Here is a 22,541-nt window from a genome sequence, read left to right on the forward strand (position 1 = left end):
CGAGCCGAGCTTTTTTCTTTCACAAGTGAGTCGAGTCGAGTTAGGGCATTTTTTAGTTTCGAGTCCGATTCATTATGAAATATTGAGCCGCTCAACTCATTGATTCGCGAGCCGGCTCGACTCATTAGCAGCCCTACCCATCCGTTTAGAAATTTGGACTAGCATAAGGGGTTTGAAATTAACTCTCATCTGCTTCGAGATTTGAGCTAGCAAAGGGGACAGGGATTCAAATCTGCTTTGATGTCTCATTATTAGATCTAATATTCCGACCAATTTCTGTACCAAAACCTGTGTTTCAAACCACCAAATCGTCTAGAATGCGGTACTGTTGCCTTTTTACTCTTATTTGCAGGAAACACGTGAAATTGTGAAGTCTGAAGACCTTCATGCAGGTCGCGTCACTCCTGACGTGGGTTGCATCGCACCTCAACGCAAGCTCATATGCGACACTCATCAGTCCCTTGAGAGACACAGGAACGCGGGTCGCATCACGTTTGATGCGAGTCGCATCAGCCTATTCTGGAAACAAATCAGAGAAGGAAACTAAGGCTCAATGAAGGAAAGGTCAGCCAGAACAGCTATATTACGGGATTCCTTGCTACAAACCAATTGATTCTGCATTCCAAAGGGCAAGAGACATATTCCTAGGGTTTAGACTTGACAGCTAGCTTGGAGACGAAGTCGAGAAGCGAAAAGACGAAAGTTTCTTCACGGATCTTCTTTGTTCTTCGGGTTTTGTCATGAACAATCTTTTCATCAATTGTTTTATTTACTTTTTTATTATGTTTGAATAGTTTATTTAGTTTCTAGAGTTATGATGTAGTTTGAAACTTTGTTTTATTATGCATGTTTGAAGCAGTGTTGAATATTTGTGTTTATTTGATTCGAGTATTATTTTAGTTGCTTGATTGAAATTGATTGAATGATTCTTGATTGTCTACTGTTAGATGTCTATAGCATCTATTCTAGTATTTTGACCTTGATGTTTCTTTCAACCAGATCAAGTATTTGAGATAGGTTCTCAAGACCAATTAGTAACTGTAAAGTGGACATTTCTATTTATCGTAAGATAATAGATGCCTTTAGTAAATCGAACAGGTAACTTAGGTTGAATACCAATAAACGTGAGTTTAGGGGTTGAAAACCCTAAGAAGGTAAAATTGTATTTCCGTCACCAAGTTTATTAAGCCAATAAATGAGAATTGAGGTTTAGGAACATCAAGTACGATCAGTAGAGCCTTGCGCAAAAAACCAACACAGAAAACTGAACATGCTGTATTCATTCGATGTCCACGCAGGCAGCGTCATATCTGACGCGAATCGCATCACAAGGGTCACTTTTCAAAGGAAGCGGGTCGCGTAAATGGTGCTGAGAGGCAGAGTGGAAAATAAAATCAGAAATCCTGAAAACGCCTTTTTACAATTGATAAAAACCAAACTTTTAATTACTATCATTTAATTATTGAAATCAGTGTTTTATGATGGTCCAGAATTTTCACATCAAGTAATTTTTTATCTATCTTAAAAGTTAGTAAAAAATAATCTAAAAAATATAAAATTTGGTCTACAAGTACATATCCATAAGGAATCATGTTGAATGACTCAGATTAACAATTATAATTTTGAAAACAAAAATATTGATTCATATTACAGACCAACTAGTGATATGCATAGTACCATCGACTCACTCTAATTCACTGAAGCATGGAAGAAGCAAAAATTGTCTAACAGCCTGTTTTTACTACTTTGGTTAAAGACTTCTAACGATATGATATAAACAAACTGAGCTAAGATATGCAAAAAAACTAAAATTGAAGCAATATCATCCAACATTTTTCCCAGAACAAAAACAAAGCACACGACCATTTATTATAAATCATATAATACAAGTTTTTTCATAAATGGCGCTTCTTAGTACCTAAATTTGAACAGATTGCACATGTTGAATTTCATTTCCTCCTCTTCTTAGAAGGTTTACTGCTTTCAAGGCGTTGCCGTGCCTTTTCAAACTCTTCATCTGTTGGTTCAGGTTGCGAATTAGGGTTGCACTTTGAAACAATAGAAGAAAGAATGGAGTTAAATTGTTCCTTTCTTTGGCTTCTTCTCTCAGTTATTGCTAAGGCCAGATCATCCACCTCTTTATTCCTTTTCCTAAAAAAAGGTTAAATAAAGGATTAAGAGCAAATTTTTAACTTCAGGGTAGTTGGATTGCCAATTTGAAATTAAAAAATGTATGTTAAATATACAAGTTTAGGATGCGAGTTTGAGATTCCACCATACCAGCATATAAAATCATTGTCAGTTTAATTTTGTTTCACTTTGTAGTTTTGGATTGTGCCTTTTATGCGGGGTTTCTAAATGATGACTCAAGGTCAAGGGCTTAGTTAAATGCATTTTAATGCTGTGGTATAAGGGCATAATTATATGCATTTTAATGCTGTGGTTATAAATAACCTATTACAGTGTTATGGATATAAATTTCTAAAATGGAAAACATATAGGGGTTTATAAATGCTAACTTGGAGGGCCTAGCTAGAGGATTTGTAGGAGGCTCAGTTTGAGAAACCTTCTTGGCCCACTTCTTATATGCTTTTGTAGATTTCAGTTCACCTGTCAACAGATGTGCAACTTCAATACAAATAATTTATAAATGAAACAAAACAATACCATATAAATACAAAATCAAATAAACCTTCAAACAAGAGTTTAAGATGACTAAAAAAATCACAAAACTAACTCTTGAAGCATTTCTACTCCGTGCATACAAGGTGAACATATTGTGGTTTTCATGGATATAATGGAGGGCGTATACTAAATATTTCATGGATATAATGTACTGTCTTCTTAACCCTATCTGAAATGTGAGAATTATCACATTTCTCACTAGATTGTTCAAAAATAATACCAAAACCCCACCTCAGCACCTGGAAAGAAAAGAAAAACAAGGACAACAAATGGGTGCTTTTTGGCATCTTTTAACTTGATAGTTTTTCTTTAAATTCGCATGTCTTGAGGTGAAATGATATTGTGCAGGGGTACACTTTAAAGTACCCATAATTCCTAAATAATACTTGGTAAATAATATTAGACCTTGGGATATAGCATCATCAATAATATCCTTGAACCGGTGAGAATCAAGCTTTTCATCAGAACAAATCATTGAACAAAAAAGCCTGAAAAAGGAAAAATAATAATCAGACAAAGTAATGAATTAGGGAATAATTCCACCTCTGCCCCTATGGAGCACAAACATATGATGTATGGGCCTTAAAAAGGAAGCAATTTATAAGCTCCTTAAGATATGATTATTATTACAACTACTGCCCCTCAAAATTGTGTAAAAGACCCACCTTACTTTTCCTTCTTCCTCGACAGATATAAACAATATGTAAGAGGGGCAATTCGGGCATCTTTAAAGTTATGCTTTTTGGGGTCGTTCGGCAACAAAGGATTAAGAGTGAAGGATTAAGAGCTTAAGGAGTGCTAAGGAACCGATGTTCGGTTGTCTTAATCTGTGGGTTTTGCTAAGGAAGCTAAAGGAAGGGATATGGGTGCCTTAAAGTCCGGGCAAAAGGAAGCTAAAGGAGGTGTTCTTAATCCGCGCTAAAAAACCGGTATTCGGTAAGATTAAGCGGCTAAGGAAGCTAAAGGAAGCGGATTAAGCCTTAAGGAGGCTTAATCCTTTGTTGCCGAACGGCCCCTTTATGCTTACCTTTTTTTTTATATGAAGGATAACCATTCGAATTCTTTATTAAAATTACCTAAGAGATCTTTAACTACACTTTCTAATAGATTGTACCTATTCATATTGCCTTCGAATTTTGCATAGAGTTCCTTGAGATCATTTTTCTCTGAATCTGAGCCTCTGTAGTTAGCTTCAAACTCTTCAATGTCCTCCTCAGTGACCTAAAATAGGAAAAGAGAAACATTCATTCAAGAGAGTATTCCTCCCACTCCGTAAACCATTTTGGATTGCTCCCTTTTAACAATTGTCAAGATGAGAGCTAAACAAGACAAGAAACCAGTGACATCATCCGGTCAGGTCTAGTAAATGTGAAACCTGATACTTAGTTTTACATCCAATTTGAGTTGAGTTTGAAACTTTTTGCAGCATGAAAACAAGGGTTCATAAATTACTACTTGAGATTGTTCGCTCAACATACCAGAAAAGAAATCACTTATGCCTCAATCTCCAAGTTTTAATGTACCAAAATTAAACCTTGATTATGCCTACATAATGTATAAAGAACACAAGATGGTGGTTTCCTGTTTGATAGGGCTACAACTGAAATTTTGAGGTATTGCAGAGTGCACTTGAAAAGGACTATTTATCACATTGTTATTCAGGCGCGCTCATCAGAACTATTTCTTCCTTACCAAATATGGTTGCAAGTCAAATTTCAAAAACATCTTATTGTATATTTTAGATATGGGAAATAAAAGAACAGACCAATGAAACCTTCAACAAAATAGAAGAGGCAACTAAAAATATAATGATCTATTTAGATGAAACAAACCTTTTTGAACGTCCTTTTAAAATAATCTCTGAGATCATTTCCAGCTTCTCCATCAAGTGCCTATAAACCAAAAGATTAAAAAAGTTTTCTGAATTACAGGCAAGTCCGTTTTTAATGAAATAATTGCACCTTGTGGAACCATTTTATAGCGGTAGCATCAATACCTTAGTGTACAGCTCATGTTACCATCAGTCAACAAATACTGCTACATTATGGCACCACAAAGTGACAGCTATTTCCATATAGGGGAATACAACAAGCTGAAAAGCCAATAACGCACGGGGTGCCAGTTTTCATACCACGCCACTTGAATTAATGCTACAACTAAGTAATGCAGAATAAACAATGTCTTCTATACCAACTGCTTATGGTTGTCAATGGTACCCTTTTATTAGTTTACACAGCCCGATCGTATTTGATAAGACAGGGACATGTAATTTTTTTTTTTTTTCATTAGCTTATTGGGTATGGGCAAGGGTAAAGTTTATTTTTTGTTAACATAGCAGATAAGGGTTACGGGTAAATACTATTCCATACCCGTTACCCTATACGGTAACTACCAACAATAAAACTTATAAAATTATATATGGAGATCATGCATGATATGATATAATTTTATTCATGACCCATATATATCTATTAAATGGCACCCATATATCCGCTTACCCCCGTACCGTATTCCATAAGACGGGTATGGGTAAGGTTTTTTTTGTTAAGCTTATTGGGTACGGGTATGGGTAAGGGTAAAGTTTTTTTTGTTGACTTGACGGGTAAGGATATGAAAATGCTTTTATCCGACCCATTTCGTGCACCTTAACAACTTGACACCCCTACAACTGCTCCTCAGCTTCCTTAAAACATCTTTTGGAAGAAAAAAAAATTCCAGATTTTAAAAGGCCAAATATGCAAGAATTTTTGTAAAAGAATCACTTACATCATCATCGGTAGTGCCAGTTAGGTCATAATTGGATCTTTTCTCTTCATCACCAAGTATTGAAATAACCTTTTGCAACAGCTGAAATTTTGACTTCGCATTCTGAAAGAAAAGATAACTTGATTTATGCCATTTGAAGAGATTTTCATAGCATAAGGTAAGATAAATTAGAGCTAAATTGCTCAGAAAAATCGGTATTGTACAGTACCAGGTTTACATGCCAATACATGAACATATGAACAACTGTATGTCCTACTTCTACATAAACTTTATTACTGTAAGTTTTCAAAGGAAAGGTCATCAGAAATGCATATTATACCTGATTATTTTTATCTTACTCTATTTGCAACTCGGATCAATTTCCAACAGAGGTGCAGGATCTTTTTCTTAGATGCAAATAACACCTCACTCAACTTTTGCTGTGTTTATTTCCATAGACAATGACATCTCATGATAACCAATTCATATGAACTTGGAAACCAATAGCCAAATCCCCCAAGATTGTCTTTGTTCAATTCAAATTTCTCAAAAAAACAAACAAAGAACTCTAGTTAAGATCATTAATCAATAACAATATATCATACCCACCTCTTCCATCAAACTAATATAACAGTGTGGCGTTAATTGTAACACACAGACATCTCAAAACAAAGTATGTGCAGTTATCAAATATGACAATTACAAGCATTATTTACAGATTCAACATTGGTAAATGCTAAATTAAGAAAAAATTCTAATGATAGCATTTAAAGTACCTCGTCTCCTGGGTTTTTATCAGGGTGGAGTCGCAAGGCTAAGTTCTTGTATGCCTTCTTTATCTCTTGCTGTGTTGCTGTTCTCTCTACCCCTAAAATCTGTTCACAAAAATAGCAATTAATTAGTAATTCACCTACAGTTGTGATGTTATGTAAATTCAAATGAACTTCAGCTAAAACATTTACAAAATACCCCAAAACATTTTTTTAATAGCACTACAGTGCCTTGTATCACAAAAGTTATGATCTTATGTAAATTTAGCATCTACAAAAAGTAAATACCCCTTGCTACAAGTCTTTAAGAGAAAAATGGATTCATAACTTTGTCAGGTTTTCAAATGAGCTTCACTGATTCCATTGACCAGTAAAGTCATTTTATCTTTCCATTGACCAGTAAAGTCCTTAAGAAGATGAGATGTTATTTTCTTCTTTATTTCCAGCACAGACTCAGTATCAGTACATACCAGTAAGAACTGGACCTTACTTGCCTCTTACTGAACCAGGTTTTCTTCTTTAATCAGCTTTTAATTAATAAAAACTTAGTGTTGAACTAATAGAGACCAGACGTATGGTATATACTGGTTCGGTACCATACAAATCAGATCTAAACAGATTTAACAAGTAGAGAGTACCTCGTACAAGCTCTTTCCGGTCTCGGTGGATCCACCACCACCGGCGGAGCTTGTCTCCGCCTCGTCGGAAACCCTAGTTTTCTTCTTTCTCCCCATTTTTCGTCCAATACAAGTATTCTCTGAGTATCGCAAGAAGGTCTAATTCGAAAATAATGAGAGGGTTTTGGATTTTCTTAGAAAATATACGACCGTAATCAAATCTCCTCTCCGTTTTATTCGAACTGGAGACCAAAAGTCTTATGTATTGGATGGGAAACAGTAGATTGTACTGGAGTGGACATATATCCTTGTCACGTCACCGCGGGAAAATTCCCGCTATACATTTTTTCAGGAATTCACATCCTCCCGGTACTGTAAGGACCGTTCTTTTTAACTTGGCACGAATCTCAAAGTCCAATAATACTGCTCCCTAATACCCCTATGCTAGCTCGAATCTCAAAGCGGATGGGAATTAATCAGTACCTGGGAGGATATTTTTCCCATTTTTCAGCCCATTCCCGCGTCGCTGAGTTGATTACTGCTTGTGGGTCCCACTGCTCAATTACTCAAATTGCCTGATGGCTATTGTTATTTTGTTAGCTGTGTTTTCAAAATGACTGATGACTCAAATTGCCTGATGAGCGCATGCATGTTTATTGTTATTTTGCTAGTTGTATTTTAAAAATAGCTAGGTTATCCCGTAATACAAGAATTAATAATAAAAAATAATAATTACATATACATCATCATCAGCTCAGATAATTAATGGCTGCTAGAAATAGAGGCAGAGCCAGACTTTTAAACTATGAGGGTCAAATGTGAATGAGAATCAAGCATATAATAAAAAAATTCTAATGTAAATGGAGGTCGATTTCACACTATCTATAATATTAACCTTTAAATTATATAAAAAATAAGTTATATATATTAAAAAAAAAAAAGTTGAAATTGAATGGGTCAATTGACCCCATTCAATCAAGGTAGATTTGTCTCTGGCTATAAAACTAGGATTGTCAACACCAACTCAAACAAAATAGATAGTGCAAGACACTATTGCAATCAGCTATTGAAATTCAATAGACAACATTAATCACATTTGCCATCGGTGGCGAAACTAAAGCGTGGGCTCGTCAAACTCGATGGTCGAACGTGTGTTGCCAATGGTATATTGATTAACGCTATCTATTTTGAGCCGATAGCATATTTGTGTATATTTCCTATAGGGGTGATAAGCAACTGTTCGGAACCCGATGGCAGAATGCGATTTCAACCGATAGCGAAATGTTTTTCTCTAGTAGTGTTTGGCCTATGTATGTTGAACGTGTATCTTCTTATTTTTGTTTGGGATTAAAACCGTCTGATCAGAATCTAGTCCAAGGTAGAGTGCACGGGCCTGCTTTAATAATCGCGCGGCTCGTCATTGGATGGTTCAAATCTATACAGAAATACTATGTTACCTTAGGTGATAAGAATTCTATGTCGTAGTCCAGAAAAGAAATGACAAAAAAATATTTAGTGTTAGTTGCAATAATAAGATTGTTAGTTTATTTGCATATATTTTTAATTAGTGGGTGTAGGGCTGTAAATGAGCCGAGTTTGAGCAAGTTACCTCCAACTTGGACTCGGCTCGTTTAATAAACGAGCGAGCTAATTCGAGTTGAGATGATAATAACGAGTTGTACAGCCAACTCGAACTCAGCTCGTTATCAACTTGAGTTAGCTTACAACTCGTTTATAACTCGAGTTCAAACATATTTTGCACAAATCTCAAAGCACAAATAACAGTCTAGAGATTCGGATTTTGATTATTTTAGGATTTATTGTGACTAATACTATGTAACTTTATGTAACTCGAGTTATAAATGAGCGAGTTAGGGCCAACTCGAACTCAGCTCATTTATTAAACGAGTTGGCCACTCGAGTTGTAAATGAGCTGTAAATAAGCGAATTACGAGTTCGAGTTTTTTTATCAAGTCCTAAGTGGATGTAATGCAAAAAAGAAATAAAAAAAAATATCTATCGTGAAAGGCGTAGGTACGTGTAGCGCTGCGGACGCCGTGCAGTTAGGAAGAGGGGCTGTCCGATGGCTATCGGACCACTTTTGTGTTCGATGGGTTCTCTCACCGTCATATCTGCTTTAGGATTCGTGTATGCGGATTTTAAAGTAGACGCGAAATTGTGGGCGCGAGTCCTAAAGCAGATCTGACGGTGAAGAGAATCCATCGAACACAAAAGTGGTCCGATGGGCGTCGGACGCCCCCCTGTCCCGTGCGGTTATGATTGGGCTACGGTTAGAGAAGGATCGAAGAGGGCGGCGGTATGGATGTAAAATGTGAAATGCATTAACATCCTCAGGACTTGGTAAGAAACATCAAATAACTTTTCATTTTATTTTATTTTATAACATTTTGCAAATAATTATATATACCTCAATTCTTTTGGAAATTATAAAAGAAATCTAATAAGTATTGTGTATATCAAAGTAATTGAGTATAACGCTAGAGAATGCAGCCATATGCACCATTTAGACATTTAATAATAATAATAATAATTTCATTTTTAATGGAAATTTGCGTCGAACTTTCTAAGCTTTTCAACAAAAGCATCAAAATTAATTTATTATCATTACAAAGATATCTACTTAAAATTATCAAATAATTATAAAATATGTTACACTTTCCGCTCCATCGTACATATATTGTATTTTTCACTGACTGCTAGTGCTAGCAGTGCCGAATCAACTCGCTTTTGAAGGCTTTATTAAAAGTCACACCAAAACATGCATTTTATAAATGCCAATTACGTGATCATCAAATGACAATTGTGTGATTTTTGACTTAAAATTACAACACAAAATTCCCCACCTCCCAGCTTAGAAAACAAAAAGATTGTAAGTGGCATTTCATAATCTTCACTTAATTATATTTTATAAGATATTGGAGTCAACCTAAACCTACAATTCTAAACTCGTGTTCGTTTGAGAGAAGAGAGTCTTCCGTTTTAGAGAAGATAAGCGAGAGAAAAAGACAATTTCTGAAAGAGCAGGATGAGCGACGAAATTACGAGACGAGTAAATAATAAAAATTATGAAATTTTAATTAACGGAATAATTTTTTTTAGATCCTAACCGTCCTATCAAAATTTAAATTTTGTTTTAATCTAAATAGAGATTCTGTTGTATAAAATCTACACCTTTCGAATTTAATATGATTAGCTTAGTTTCAGGGATAAAAAGCAGAAAACCCAAATAAATTTTTGGTGTGCACGCACGGGAGAACAGAGAAGCTGCGCGCACGGAATAGAGCTGAGAGAGATTGATTTTGCCAGTTCGCCAAGAGAGGGAGAGTATGAAGGGGCGGGTCGAGCAAATGAGGAGACGACGAAAAAATAACAAATTTTGAAATTTTAACGGAATACTTTTTAAAAAAAAATTCTAACCGTTCGATTAGAATCAAAATCTTGAAATTAGCTCCAACCGTCCGATCAAAGTCTAAATTTTGTTTTAATCTAAATATAGATTATGTTGCATAAAATCTACACTGTTTGAATTTAATATGGCCAGCTCAATTAGTTTCAAGGATAAAAAGGTCCTGAACTGATTAAGTCATTTTTTTAATTTAAATAGATATTTTCAAAATTACCATTTGAATAGGATTTTTCCTATTCAGCATAAATTTATTGTTATATTTACAAATGTGCATTTAAATTTAATTTATTCTTAGCTAAATCTTTGGAGGACCTTAAAATTTATTCGTTATAAAATTTCTAAATTCCTGGACCGCGCGTACCGAAGTCACGCTAGTGAATTATGGCGTACAAAGACCGAAATTACTAGTCGCTCTCGTTTGTTTCATAGAGACAAGGTACACTGCTACATCTTACGACCTTTTACATAATCACACGACGAAGCTGACGAAACCAAGGTCAGCCAATTAAAACTAGCCATGTCAACATGTAAGATTGGAAATCTTTCTTTGAAAAGTCGTCCTCGTAATTCTTTATTCCATCACAATTTTTTGCCGAAATTTTTATTAATAGAAAATATAATAAAAAAATATCCAGATTAGGGGACGCTTTTCGGGATTTTTCAGATATAAGGAAAACGTTTTTAAATATCGCGGCCACTGGCCGTTGTGAATTATCACGGCCATACTTAGTGCCTTATTAACCGTTTTAACTACATTAACAATTCTAATTGAACCAGAGAAAAAACCGGAAAAAAAAACCCTGTCCGTTATGGATAGAAACGGCCAGCGCGGAAAAAAAAAAAAAAAAAAAAAAAGCTGTCCGCGATGAACAGTAACGGCCAGCCTATAAAAAAAAAAAAAAAAAAAATGGGCTGTCCGCGATAAACAGCAACGGCCAGCCAAAAAAAAAAAGGAGTTTGGTACAATTTGTAATAAAATTAAAATTGGACAGCATTTTTCGGATTTTTTTAATTTTTTTTTTGCTGGCCGTTGCCATCCATCACGGACAGCATTTTTGGATTTTTTTTTTTTTTTTTTCTGTGCTGGCCGTTTCTATCCGTAACGGACAGGGTTTTTTCCGGTTTTTTTCTCTGGTTCAATTAGAATTGTTAATGTAATTAAAACGGTTAATAAGACACTAAGTATGGCCGTGATAATTCACAACGGCCAGTGGCCGCGATATTTAAAAACGTTTTCCTTATATCTGAAAAATCCCGAAAAGCGTTCCCTAATCTGGATATTTTTTTATTATATTTTCTATTAATAAAAATTTCGGCAATTTTTTGTATGTATAAACATTTACGAACTTCACCAGAATTTTTAACTTATTTCATTAATAGTAATATATTATTCTATTAACTAAATACAAAACTTATAAAAGTTCAAAGAATTAGATAATATATAATATGTTGGTTCTGTCATGTTTTCGAAATTTTAAGTACTAAATTGATAGCAATAATTTTTTTTGTGATATTTTTTCTCTCTCTTTAGAATTATGATATGTAATTTGTGTTAAATTTAAGGGTAAAATTAGATAAATTCTTTAAGTTCAAATTGGTAATTAGGATTAAAAGTTAGACCATTGAAAATTATAAATTAGAACATTGTTTTTATCCAGTACCGATTAGTTAATAAGTTTGAATTCAATTAGACATTTAAATCCAATTTGCTATTTTTTTTGCTCCTACGAAAATCCTGATCCGCCCATGAATATTAAAAGCCTTTTAAAATCATCATTAACAACTTGATTCTTTTATAAACCTATTTTGTACTTCTAAACATAAAATAATTTGCTGATTTTTATTTGTACTCTGTTTAGCTTTAAAATTGTATGGATTTTATTGAAAAATGTCTATAAAATCTGAACCGTTTATTTTAGATCAGACGATAGAGATTTAGTCAAATTATAGTAAACCTTGAAAGTGACATTACGGTAAAGTATATTGATTGGATAAACCGGGATGCCACATACCAACCCATCCCTGGTAAATGTATTGACAGCGTAGTTTAGACTTCATACAGCGCGCGTAACATATGAAAACTTTTTAACTTTGTTGTATATTCTCTGTATGAAGTCAAAACTACGCTGTGAATATATTTATCCGCCTATCCGCCTATCCGGGTAAACATATTGACAGAGGAGTTATGACTCTATGCAGCGCGAAAATTCTATGCACACTTTTAACTCTTTAATATATCCGCTGCATGAAGCCAAAACTACGCTGTGAATATCTGGCAGTCCTATCTTTCTTTTTCGTTTGAATCTGCATCTGCTCAGTTCTAAATTCTAATCCGAAGCGATTTTGAGAATTCTCCTTTCGATTCGATTCGTGATCGGAAGAAGCGACGAACGAAGCGAAATCTAACAAATTGGACTCGATTTGGAAGGAAGGCAGGACTGTAATCCAGCTAAATCATACTAAAAACTTGAAGGGTAATTCTGATTTTTTTGAGGAAATTAGAGATGAGATAGTATTATGGTTTTTTTTTTTTTAATTTGTTTAGAGGCACAATTGTGTTAATTTTTACTTGAAGGGTTATGCATTGTACCAAGTTTCATATGTACCAAATTCCAAAAAATAAAATAAAAGAAGGTAGCTTTACTATTCTGTCACTGGAAGAATAGAAAGGGTAATTCTGAGATTTTTGAAGAAATTAAGAGATGAGATAGTGATATGTTTTTTTTTAATGTGTTTAGAGGCACGAATGTGTTAATTTTTACTTGAAGGGTTATGCATTGTACCAAGTTTCAGATGTACCAACTTTAAAAAAAAAAAAAAAAAAAAACTGGCTTTAGAATTCTGTGTCTGACAGAATAGTAAGCAATTCTGACATTTTTTAAGGAATTAAGAGATAGTTTTGTGGGTTTCTTTTAATGTATTTAGAGGTGCAAATGGTGTTATTCTTACTTAGAAAGGGTTGCGCATTATACCAAGTTTCAAATGTACCAAATTTAAAAAAAAAAAAACTAGCTTTACATTTCCCTCTTTGGAATTATTATTTTCTTTGAAAATTTTGAATGTTACATTCTCTTTGCATAAAACCAATTGCATTATCAATTTCTTCACTTGAATAAGTGTTAGAGTTATTATAGCAAAAAAGAAGAAGAATGAATTAGAGAGAATAAGAAATCTAGAATGAGAGGAGTTTAATTAAGTTATTATTGTTGGAGATACTGAAATATTTGCCATAAAATATTTAAATTCTTCATAGATTATTTTTTTTTTAATTTTTTTTCAATGATCTAGGTTTTAGTTGCTTGGGAAATGGTATCAGTAAACCTTGGTATACTACACTATGTACTTGACCACATATACGGTACAATCTTACATCGTGCAAAGATCGGCACCCCTTTTTTCTCCAAGGGATGGGGCGGTACCAACCTAGAGTTACTGGAGCGAATGGTAAACCAGCTATTTCCTGATGCTGCCAGCCTGGCGTGTCCGCCAGCTGTCATCAAACTCACCTGGAAAACCAAGTGGGAGACTAACAGTGCATGTCTCAAGGAGGGTAGTTTTGCTACCACATGCGAGGAGGAGCTGGTAGGTGCGTTACCACCTGAGTGCCGTACTGCTAGGGTTGCATTTCTGGTACCGAAATCTGTACCAGCTGAAAAGATGGCCTGTGTGGTTCACCTTGCAGGTATAGTAAAGTTGGTAATCTTAGCAGTTAATTGGTACGAACATGGCCTGCTTGCTTGTTATAGTGGGCTGGTACCAGTATCTACAATAACAATTGGTCACTGTTTTCTTGTCTTAGTGTCCAGTACCAGTATCTACAATAACAATTCTTAATGGCTGGTACCAGTATCTACAATAACAATTTCTTACTATTTTTACATTTTTTATTTATTGGGTACTATAATTGGCTTCATTTGTGTTAAGTCAGGTAAAAAATTTAATTCATTTATCATAAAATTTGAGGCTTCATTTGGTGGTAATTTTGTCTAAGAAGCAAATTCCTAGGACTGAGTACCTTTTTATACTCGTATATATAACAGACTGGTGTATACTGTAAGCACTATTAGTCTATTACCAGCATAAACTTAGGAGTTAGAATATATTTAATAAAATGCAGGGACGGGAGATCATACATTTGAAAGAAGACTGAAGCTTGGTGCGCCTCTTTTAAAGCAAAACATAGCAACTATGGTGCTTGAGAGGTAATTTTGAACTCCATTATCAATGAACATATAAAATGAGTTTATATATAGTCCCTAAATAAGTAATGTTTATATTTACAGAAATTGCCCAGATTGGCATTTACAAAAAAGCCCCTATTTGATGGACAAGGAATAATCTACCTGTCTTTAGAATTTGGTTTCTACTTCTCTTGTGCAAATTTACTCTCATTATCTTTCGACAAAATTATTGGTTAATTTCCTCTTATTAATAAGCATGTGGTTGTTTTGTGTGTGTGTGTGTGTTATGTTTTTAGAGAAACAAGATGAACAAATGAATAATCTAAGGGCTAACATATGATTTTATGGATGTTAAATTAGAAAATAGCAAGTTGTGATTTTTCTTTTTGCCAAATACCACATAGCATGAGTGTTTTTTTTTAAAATACACAAAACTGTTGGCTCCCTTTTCTCTTTTTCAAAATCCCTTCAATTATTCTTTTGTTTATTTTAATTAATGCAAAGCCCCTATTACGGGAACCGGCGGCCGAGCATGCAACCAGGGTCGAAACTGCTTTGTGTTAGCGACTTGCTACTTTTGGGAAAAGCTACCATAGATGAGTCGAGAAGTCTCTTGCACTGGTTAGAGGCGGAGGCCGGCATTTCCAAGACCGGCATTTGTGGCCTCAGCATGGGTAAGAAACCAGGGGTGAAAGTAGATAGAGGGAAAGGGGTGCTAAACACCTCCTATAAATTGAATTTTTTCAGTTGTGTCTTTTAAAAATTTTATTTTTTACAAAAAAATATACTATTATACCCCCTCATAAAATTAGATTACAGAACACTTATTTATCCAGCCCCCCAATCTCAATTTTCTGGTTCCGTCCCTGAAAGAAACATTCTCTTTCTCACTCTTGTAAAGTTCTTCATTACTGTGTTAGAATCTAATCTTGACCTAACATTGATATGTTAAGATCAAGGATTACAGCACCTACATTGTAACATAATGCCAGGTATAGTACTGGACCTACTGGTACTTGAATTCATATCGCCTAAACTAACTCAAAATTTGAGTATAGATCTGGACCGTCAGATCTAGTTTGGCACGAATATTAAAGGGCATGCATTCTACCTCGGGCCGAATTGGCCCGGATTCTGATCTGGCGGTCCACAGCTAAACTCAAAATTTGACTTACTTCAGATGATCCGGACTCCTGGTACCTGGTTTGGTTATTCCTGATGTGAACCTATTAGGTACGGAACCTTAGGAGAGGGTAATTTATATAGTTGGTTCAATTATCTTTTCTTCTGAAGACCAAAAAAATACTTCTGAAGACTTTATTCAAAAGAATGGTCTAGTCCTGAGAAAACCTATTTTTCAACCTCTATGGTTTTGGGCTTAACGGCATCTCTCAAATATCTGAAACAGTGAAACTTGAAAATCAGTTTGTTAGCAAAAACTGAAATTGCTCAGCTATTTGGGGGAGGTTTATTTTCATTAAAAACTCATTATTGGTTCTTGTTACTACAATTACAGAAGCATGTTGTTTTGTTAAAATATAGGTGGGGTCCATGCAGCGATGGTGGGGGCTCTCCACCCTACCCCAATTGCCACTCTACCATTCCTAGCCCCACACTCTGCTGTTGTACCATTTTGCGAGGGTCTGTACCAGCATGTTACGGCATGGGATGCACTGAAGGAGGATGCATCAAATCCCATTGTAAAATGTAATGGTGAAGTGACTCTTGAGCAGGTCAAAGAAAAGCTCCGCTCTGTGCTCTCTCTCACTGATGTTACCAAATTTCCCGTGCCGAAAAACCCAAATGCAGTTATTTTTGTGGCTGCAACGGTGAGTTTTTTTTTTTCATTTTATAATGATTCCTTTGCTAATTTAACATGTATTGGTGGGTTGGTTAATGCGTCTTAACAGGCTGATATTTTTCCGGGGAGTATTTTGTAATTCCAGCAAACAACCTGGATATATCTGCTTGAGATGGATTTTCTATAAGGGGCACTTTTGGAAATTTGAAATATAAAATGGGAAGTCATTGTGGGAGGGTATTATTTTGTCTATAGAAGCACTGTTGGAACCAAATAGCCTATGCTGGTGCCGAAGTATTCACATCCTCTGAGATATCTCAAATTTTGAGTTGATCTGTTGAAAATCCAGACCGTTCAAATCTTTTCTGCACAAATCTCAAAGCACAATAATACTGAAGCATTCGGGATAGACACTGGAAAAAATTTGACCCAGCTTTAGATAAACTAAAAGTTTGAGGTATCTCAGAGGATACGAGCTCTAACTTTTTCATAAAGAGCATTTTATATCATGGAACTTTCACCTTTTGGGAATGTAGGATGATGGGTACATACCGAAACACTCAGTACTGGAGTTGCAAAAGGCGTGGCCTGGGTCAGAGGTGCGGTGGGTCACAGGGGGCCACGTGTCATCTTTTTTCCTACATGGAGATGCTTTTCGCAAGGCCATTGTTGATGGCCTCAATAGATTGCCTTTGACGAAGTCTTTAATATAACCTTAGAGATTCATTCCTTGGTATGGTTTACCATTATTCAATTTTTGTTTTTTTTTTCAATTTGTTTAATTGGGTCATTCGGTAGAGAGAGGGAGTATACATTTAATGTTGTAAAACTCAAATCTACCTGTGATAGGATCTGTTCTGGTTGATTGAAAATATGAAATAAAGAAGATTTTAACTATTTAAAACTTGGTGTCATAATCAATCAAGCCACTGCTTTGTTACTTATTAGCATACACTTACACAACCTTCTACTTATTAGGATACACTTACACAACCTTCTACTTATTAGCATACACTTACACAACCTTCTCAAACAAGGTATTAATCCCTGTACCACCATATAACAAAATAAGCAAAAAGGGAAAAACAAATAAATCCATAAAAGAACCAAAAGAAGAAAATCAATTCAAAACAAAAGAAAACCCAAATACATATTCATTATTTAAGTATATGTTATCATAGCATACTATCAATCTTCGATGGTAAACGTCGGAAGAAATTGACTGGAACGGGCGGTAACTTGCTTCTAAATCTCGGGTGCCGCAACAAATATAGACCTGCTACAAGTGCAACTACCCGAAATGGGGTCACATAAAGCACCAGGGCAGCAATTAAACACAACACTACAAACAAGCACGTAGCTCTGGGATCTCTCCAGCTCAGTAGGGAACCCAACCTCTCCCCTTGTGTTGCCATGTCGCCAACAACTGTTTGTATCCTCCCTGCTACGCTCCTAAGCCGATCATACCGCATGTACACCAAATCTTGTTGCTTTGATGTTGGAAAAGTGTCAAATTCTTCATCTAGTTCGTCAGGGCTAGCGGCCTCAGCCCATGATAATTTTGTATCCATGTGTGGAGGATGGCGAGGTCGTGATTTATAATTCCAAAGCCCGATGAAAAACATGTAGAGAAAGACGGTTGGGAGGATAAGTTCGGGGTACCACACTAGAATCAAAAGTAGTATGTGCACAAGAACTGTTGTTGCCGGGTTTTTCCACTTGCATACGTCTCCTAGCCATGAGAAAATAGCAACTAGGCCGGAGAGAAGAGACATTATGCGAAAGAAGTTAGCCTTGCTTCGGCGCATGCTCCACATGTGTGATTCAACATCAAGCATGTATTCAACTACTTCCTTGCGGAGTGGTGGCTCAGTTCGGCCTAGCCTGGCTGCCACTATGCTCATAGCTTGGTACCTGTAAGTTCAAAAATTTGAGAATAATTAGGAGAGATTGGTTGATCCTCCTTACGAAACTTTAGATGTCACTACCTTGATGAATAACAACTTGAAATAGTTCTTGTTTTGAAAGAATAATGTACAGCTAAGGTACTGATATATGTAGTGAGGCTATGGTAATTTGCAAAGCGCAGATCGGTCCATGCTATGGATCTATATCTCCATTTTCAAAATCTAAATAGTTGATCCAAACCACTCAACATGAACTCCATATGAAAATGCACTTAAAGATCAAATTTACATTTTTTTTAAATAGGTAGAAAATCACTATTTTGAGATGGTCAAAATATTTAGATCGGATGATTTTCTACCTATTTGAAAAAATAGAAAAAAAGTTCTAAAAAATTGTAAATTTTGGCCTCCAAGTATATTTTTATATGAGATCATTTTGAACTGTTCGGATTGATTGTTTAAACATTTTAAATGGAGATATTGATCCATAGCACGGACCATTATGCGCTTTGCAAAGTGCTATAGCCTCACTCTATATGCTTAACATATAATCATTGTTTTGTAATGCAAGTGTCAAAGTTTCAACCTACATTTGATATGCTTAAATCCTTAAACTATTACCTGAGACTGTCAAGTTGACTGACAGTAAAAGGTTGTAAATAGTGCATCCTTGGAAGCAGGGGTTGACCGTACATGTGCAACATTGAAGCAATAGACAGACAGGTAAATCTAACTGCCAACTGTAGTTCACCCATCTTCTTGACTCCTGATGGTGTCAAAACAATAAGCGGGTAGGAGTGTGTGTAAATCCGATCTGTTTCAAGAGTTGACAACCGGATCCTTACTTTTCCAACCCGCGAGTCCCGGGTAGAGTTTGGACAGCCTCCGAGATGGCAATTGTCAAAAACACCTATTAATTTTTTGATATTTCAGTTCAGTATCATAATTGCAAATAGAGGTTTGATAACTTTATTTTGCAAGTTTTAGTGCATGTACAGTAGTCAGTGCTTCTTTTAAGGGTACCTTCTCATATATCAAATAATATACATTAATCTGAGCAACTGGTATTTTAACAGTTAGTAGTTAGCACAAAAGCACAAAATTACTAAACTGGTAAACAGCTGCATACGTAAATAGGGATAATATCAGACCACATATTTAATCTTTTAATATTAAAAAGTAAAATGAGCACTTTATAAATTTGTGAGTTTTAAAAATTAGAAGGGTAAATATGATATTATGAATTTTAAAGAGGGGGAATACATAATTTCGAGGTTTTTGAGGGGTATACATGAAATTCCTTCTTTTTTGATACCTATTGTGATGACAGTAGAAGGATCATACACCTCCCAGGTGTACTGCTCGTTCCAGCTCGGGCTAAATGTACCGACCAAGGTCCTCGTCCGGACCCACTTCTGACCATATTTTGCAATACAATAGGCATCTGTTGTACCTCTACCTTCTCGATTTTTCATAGGAAGCAATGCCTTTGCACCCAAAATACCCACCTCCAAAACCCCAACAGCTGGGCGCCACAACTGTCGAGCAGTTGGCCGGGTATCACTTATATACATAGTTGATTCATCCATGACATGGTAAGCACCTTCTAAACAAACCCGTAAGTGGACCCGGCTTGCAAATCGAAGATCCCTTCTTGTCTCACCTTCTAGTGCTGGGATGCCAAATTTTTCGAGATCAAACCAGCGAGACTGCACGAATGGCCGGTGGTCAAGTCTTTTTTCGAATAGGGTTAGTGGTAGTGCAACTCGGCCTAGCAAGTCGTCTTTACGGGAGCTGACATGGTCTTCTACATGTAGCACGAGTTGTTCTTCGAATGGTTCAGCTACTACAAAGAGAAGGTCTTCGTTCCATTTCGGATTAAGTGTGGACGACACACTTGTGCGAGTTTTTAACACCTGAAGAATGTACAAAGAAATTAACTTTTTATTGTACTAGTAAATATTTCTCGATTTTTTTTAAAATTATCTCCTGCAGCTGTTCCTTTTGGGGTTTTATAAAGAGTTCAAATGAGAAATTTCTCCATGATAAATAATGCAATTGAGGGTATCAAAAGTAATGTTGCTCATCAGTCATCAGTCATCAGTTATCAAGGGTAAATATATTGACAGAGTAGTTTTGCTTCATGCAGCGCATGGACAATAGAGTCAAAACAACACTGATTATTGATTGTGCTCTGCATAAAGCAAAAACTACTCTGTCAATATCTTTACCCCATATCAACGGCACTTTGTGCTGCTGGTTCTGCACTACTTGCCAATTAATGAACAAAATAATTATACAACATTCATATGTAAAATTTACACTGTCAACTTTTCATACCTGATTCCCAACTTGAGCTTTGACAAACACCTCCGGCGTGCGTCCCCGTGTGGCGGGTTGCACATCTTGTGCCTCGATGACATTGACTCTAAGATACCAAAGTTTTGGTGAGACATAGACCTTTGATCGCACACTTGCTACACCCTCTCCATGTACCGTTGCCGCATCTGAGTGCCATGCCTCGGGAAATGCCTCATCTGCCTGTGTACCAATCCAAACTGCCACCATGACCTCACCTCGTACTTTCAACCCATCAACCCGTCGTGGGTCCTCTAGGCGGTACCACTGTGGGGCCAATGGACTGTCCGGTGGTACCCTTGTAGGAACCTCATTGAGGTCGAAAATGACTTTTCCCATGTAGTCGTCACGACCAACCATCTCTTTATCCTTTACATAGACTTCTAAAGACGATGATTGGACCCGGTCTTTGGAGAAGGCAAAAACTTGGTTCCATTCGGGGTTTGCACGCTTCTCGAGATGCCGTGTCGTGCCCTTGTAGTTACCTAGCTTCACCTCCACGTAAGGGTCGCAACTTCCCGTTAGGGGATTTAAGGGTAGATCCCTATATTTGAAGAAATCATTAAAATCATCATTTTTAATTTTATGACACCTTATAAGTTATATGCTGTTATCCTTTTCTGAAACAAAAATTTCTTTACTTTTTATATTATTATTTTTCAAGATCATCATTTTCCATCTTTTACTTTGCAAAAGAAGTCATAAAAGAAGGGGTGCTAATAAGAATATATTTAGCAAATGCCAATTAAATGAACTAAATTTCTAATTTCTTTCCTAGAGATCCAAACAATGTATACATCTTCAAGAACTTGTCACAAATAGAATTTAATGATAAATGATGCATTAATTAATTAATGACACATACTTGGCTTTGACAACTCGGACATAGAGGTAGTACATCTGCTCGACCAGGTCATATGTGCCAGTGAGCTTGTCGTTGCCACGGGCCCCACCCGTTGAGGGCCATCGCTCCCCCAAAAGCGGGTTGGTGTCCTTCAATTGGAAGTCTTCATGGTGCCGTTCGTCGTCATGGTTTACAATAGGGTGTGTCATTTCAAATTCTAGTTTCTTTCCACTGAAAGTATATATTCTCTTTTAACCCTAGAAACACAAAGGTTTGTAAGGAGAAAATATATAAACGAGCACTTCAAAAAAAAAAAAATGAAGAAGAAATTAAAAGGTGACTAGCGAATATTAATCAAGAAAAGCATCTTTGTGGGACTATCATGGGTGGAATTTCATGTCTAATTATATTTCTAAATATTATAATAGAACCTCTTTGTCTAGTGGAAAAATTTATCAAGTATCAAATAAAAACAATTTGTTAGTAGGACATGCAAAGTTTACATATAGCTCTTTCATTTCTATAGATATTAGTTTCTTTCAACAAAGATTTCTATAGATGTTTTACTTATTTTCATCAAACTAACCTTGAACTAGCAATCATGCATGTTACCTTATTCAAGGAGATGGCAATAAACAAGTGAATTCCAAAGCTACCTCTCTCTCTCTCTCTCTCTGACCCTTAATTAAATTGCATGCATGAAACTAGAGAGAGACTCAAATATAACCACTTGCAAACTTCCTTTTAGTCTGAGAGCGATCAATATGCTTTTCTCTTTTTCAGACTTGACTTTGCCTCTAGTTTGTGCAATGGATCAGCCCTTGGTGAAGTAAGGCATAGGAGAGATGTACATGTAACATGTTCTCTCTCACACTCTCTCACACACTCTCTCTCTACACTTTGCTTTCAGAGAGGAAAATTAGCTTTTAGGAATGGAAAAAAAAAAAAGCATTGGAACCTAATTAATTTCATCTGAGGGGACCCAACTATACCCAGTCAACTTTAAAATTTTCCTATGTTTAGAATCATCTAATTAGTTGTCATTTTTAATGTAGGATCACTTGATTAATTTACTTTCACAATTAAGATTTTCATATTGGTTATACAAATATTGTGTAATTTTTATATTTGTGGAACTTTATAAACAAAATTAAAAGATAAATTATTGGCATAATCGTAAAATCTGTTGAAGACAGGGCTTGTTTT

At 35.7% G+C, this 22,541-nt stretch overlaps 3 protein-coding genes across 6 annotated transcripts; 1 reads left to right on the plus strand and 2 right to left on the minus strand.

The window, feature by feature from the left end:
- Positions 1-1,795: 1,795 nt before the first annotated feature.
- LOC144549479 (chaperone protein dnaJ 6-like) lies at positions 1,796-6,998 on the minus strand. Its single transcript, XM_078298228.1, has 8 exons — positions 6,839-6,998; positions 6,207-6,305; positions 5,452-5,553; positions 4,518-4,577; positions 3,800-3,906; positions 3,091-3,173; positions 2,520-2,610; positions 1,796-2,151 (listed from the first exon to the last, which is right to left on the minus strand). Exons 1-8 carry the CDS (start codon positions 6,932-6,934, stop codon positions 1,950-1,952), a joined length of 840 nt encoding a protein of 279 aa, XP_078154354.1. The 5' UTR covers positions 6,935-6,998; the 3' UTR covers positions 1,796-1,949.
- Positions 6,999-12,463: 5,465 nt separating this feature from the next.
- Positions 12,464-17,130, plus strand: LOC144549450 (alpha/beta hydrolase family protein). The gene is made up of 6 exons (XM_078298191.1): positions 12,464-12,718; positions 13,533-13,926; positions 14,362-14,446; positions 14,930-15,099; positions 15,968-16,254; positions 16,763-17,130. The coding sequence occupies exons 2-6, from the start codon at positions 13,551-13,553 to the stop codon at positions 16,937-16,939; spliced, it is 1,095 nt and encodes a 364-aa protein (XP_078154317.1). The 5' UTR covers positions 12,464-12,718; positions 13,533-13,550; the 3' UTR covers positions 16,940-17,130.
- LOC144549449 (FT-interacting protein 1-like) lies at positions 17,115-22,237 on the minus strand. Of its 4 annotated transcripts, none has more exons than XR_013509683.1 (7): positions 21,948-22,237; positions 21,357-21,592; positions 20,474-21,035; positions 19,449-20,049; positions 18,755-19,043; positions 17,221-18,140; positions 17,115-17,190 (listed from the first exon to the last, which is right to left on the minus strand). XR_013509683.1 is itself a non-coding variant. In XM_078298189.1 (6 exons), exons 2-6 carry the CDS (start codon positions 21,542-21,544, stop codon positions 17,402-17,404), a joined length of 2,379 nt encoding a protein of 792 aa, XP_078154315.1. In that variant the 5' UTR covers positions 21,545-21,592; positions 21,948-22,237; the 3' UTR covers positions 17,115-17,401. The 4 variants fall into 4 exon arrangements, 2 of the variants coding, with proteins under 2 accessions (XP_078154315.1, XP_078154316.1); XR_013509684.1 differs by having other exon boundaries at positions 17,251-18,140; positions 21,948-22,077; XM_078298189.1 differs by having other exon boundaries at positions 17,115-18,140.
- Between the last annotated feature and the right edge of the window lie 304 nt (positions 22,238-22,541).

Source organism: Carex rostrata, chromosome 35 (assembly GCF_964058835.1).
Source record: "Carex rostrata chromosome 35, lpCarRost1.2, whole genome shotgun sequence".
In the NCBI taxonomy this organism is placed as follows: Eukaryota; Viridiplantae; Streptophyta; class Magnoliopsida; order Poales; family Cyperaceae; genus Carex; species Carex rostrata.

Coding starts and splice junctions, on each gene's coding strand:
- LOC144549479 (XM_078298228.1), bottom strand. CDS start 6,934: ATGGGGAGAAAGAAGAAAACTAGGGTTTCCGACGAGGCGGAGACAAGC. Junction 5,554..6,206: donor ATAAAAACCCAGGAGACGAG/GTACTTTAAATG, acceptor CTTTTCTTTCAG/AATGCGAAGTCAAAATTTCA. Junction 3,174..3,799: donor TTCGAAGGCAATATGAATAG/GTACAATCTATT, acceptor TTCCTTTTTCAG/GCTTTTTTGTTCAATGATTT.
- LOC144549450 (XM_078298191.1), top strand. CDS start 13,551: ATGGTATCAGTAAACCTTGGTATACTACACTATGTACTTGACCACATA. Junction 13,927..14,361: donor CTGTGTGGTTCACCTTGCAG/GTATAGTAAAGT, acceptor AATAAAATGCAG/GGACGGGAGATCATACATTT. Junction 16,255..16,762: donor TTATTTTTGTGGCTGCAACG/GTGAGTTTTTTT, acceptor TTGGGAATGTAG/GATGATGGGTACATACCGAA.
- LOC144549449 (XM_078298189.1), bottom strand. CDS start 21,544: ATGACACACCCTATTGTAAACCATGACGACGAACGGCACCATGAAGAC. Junction 21,036..21,356: donor GTCCGAGTTGTCAAAGCCAA/GTATGTGTCATT, acceptor CTTCAAATATAG/GGATCTACCCTTAAATCCCC. Junction 18,141..18,754: donor AGTCAACTTGACAGTCTCAG/GTAATAGTTTAA, acceptor TTGAACTTACAG/GTACCAAGCTATGAGCATAG.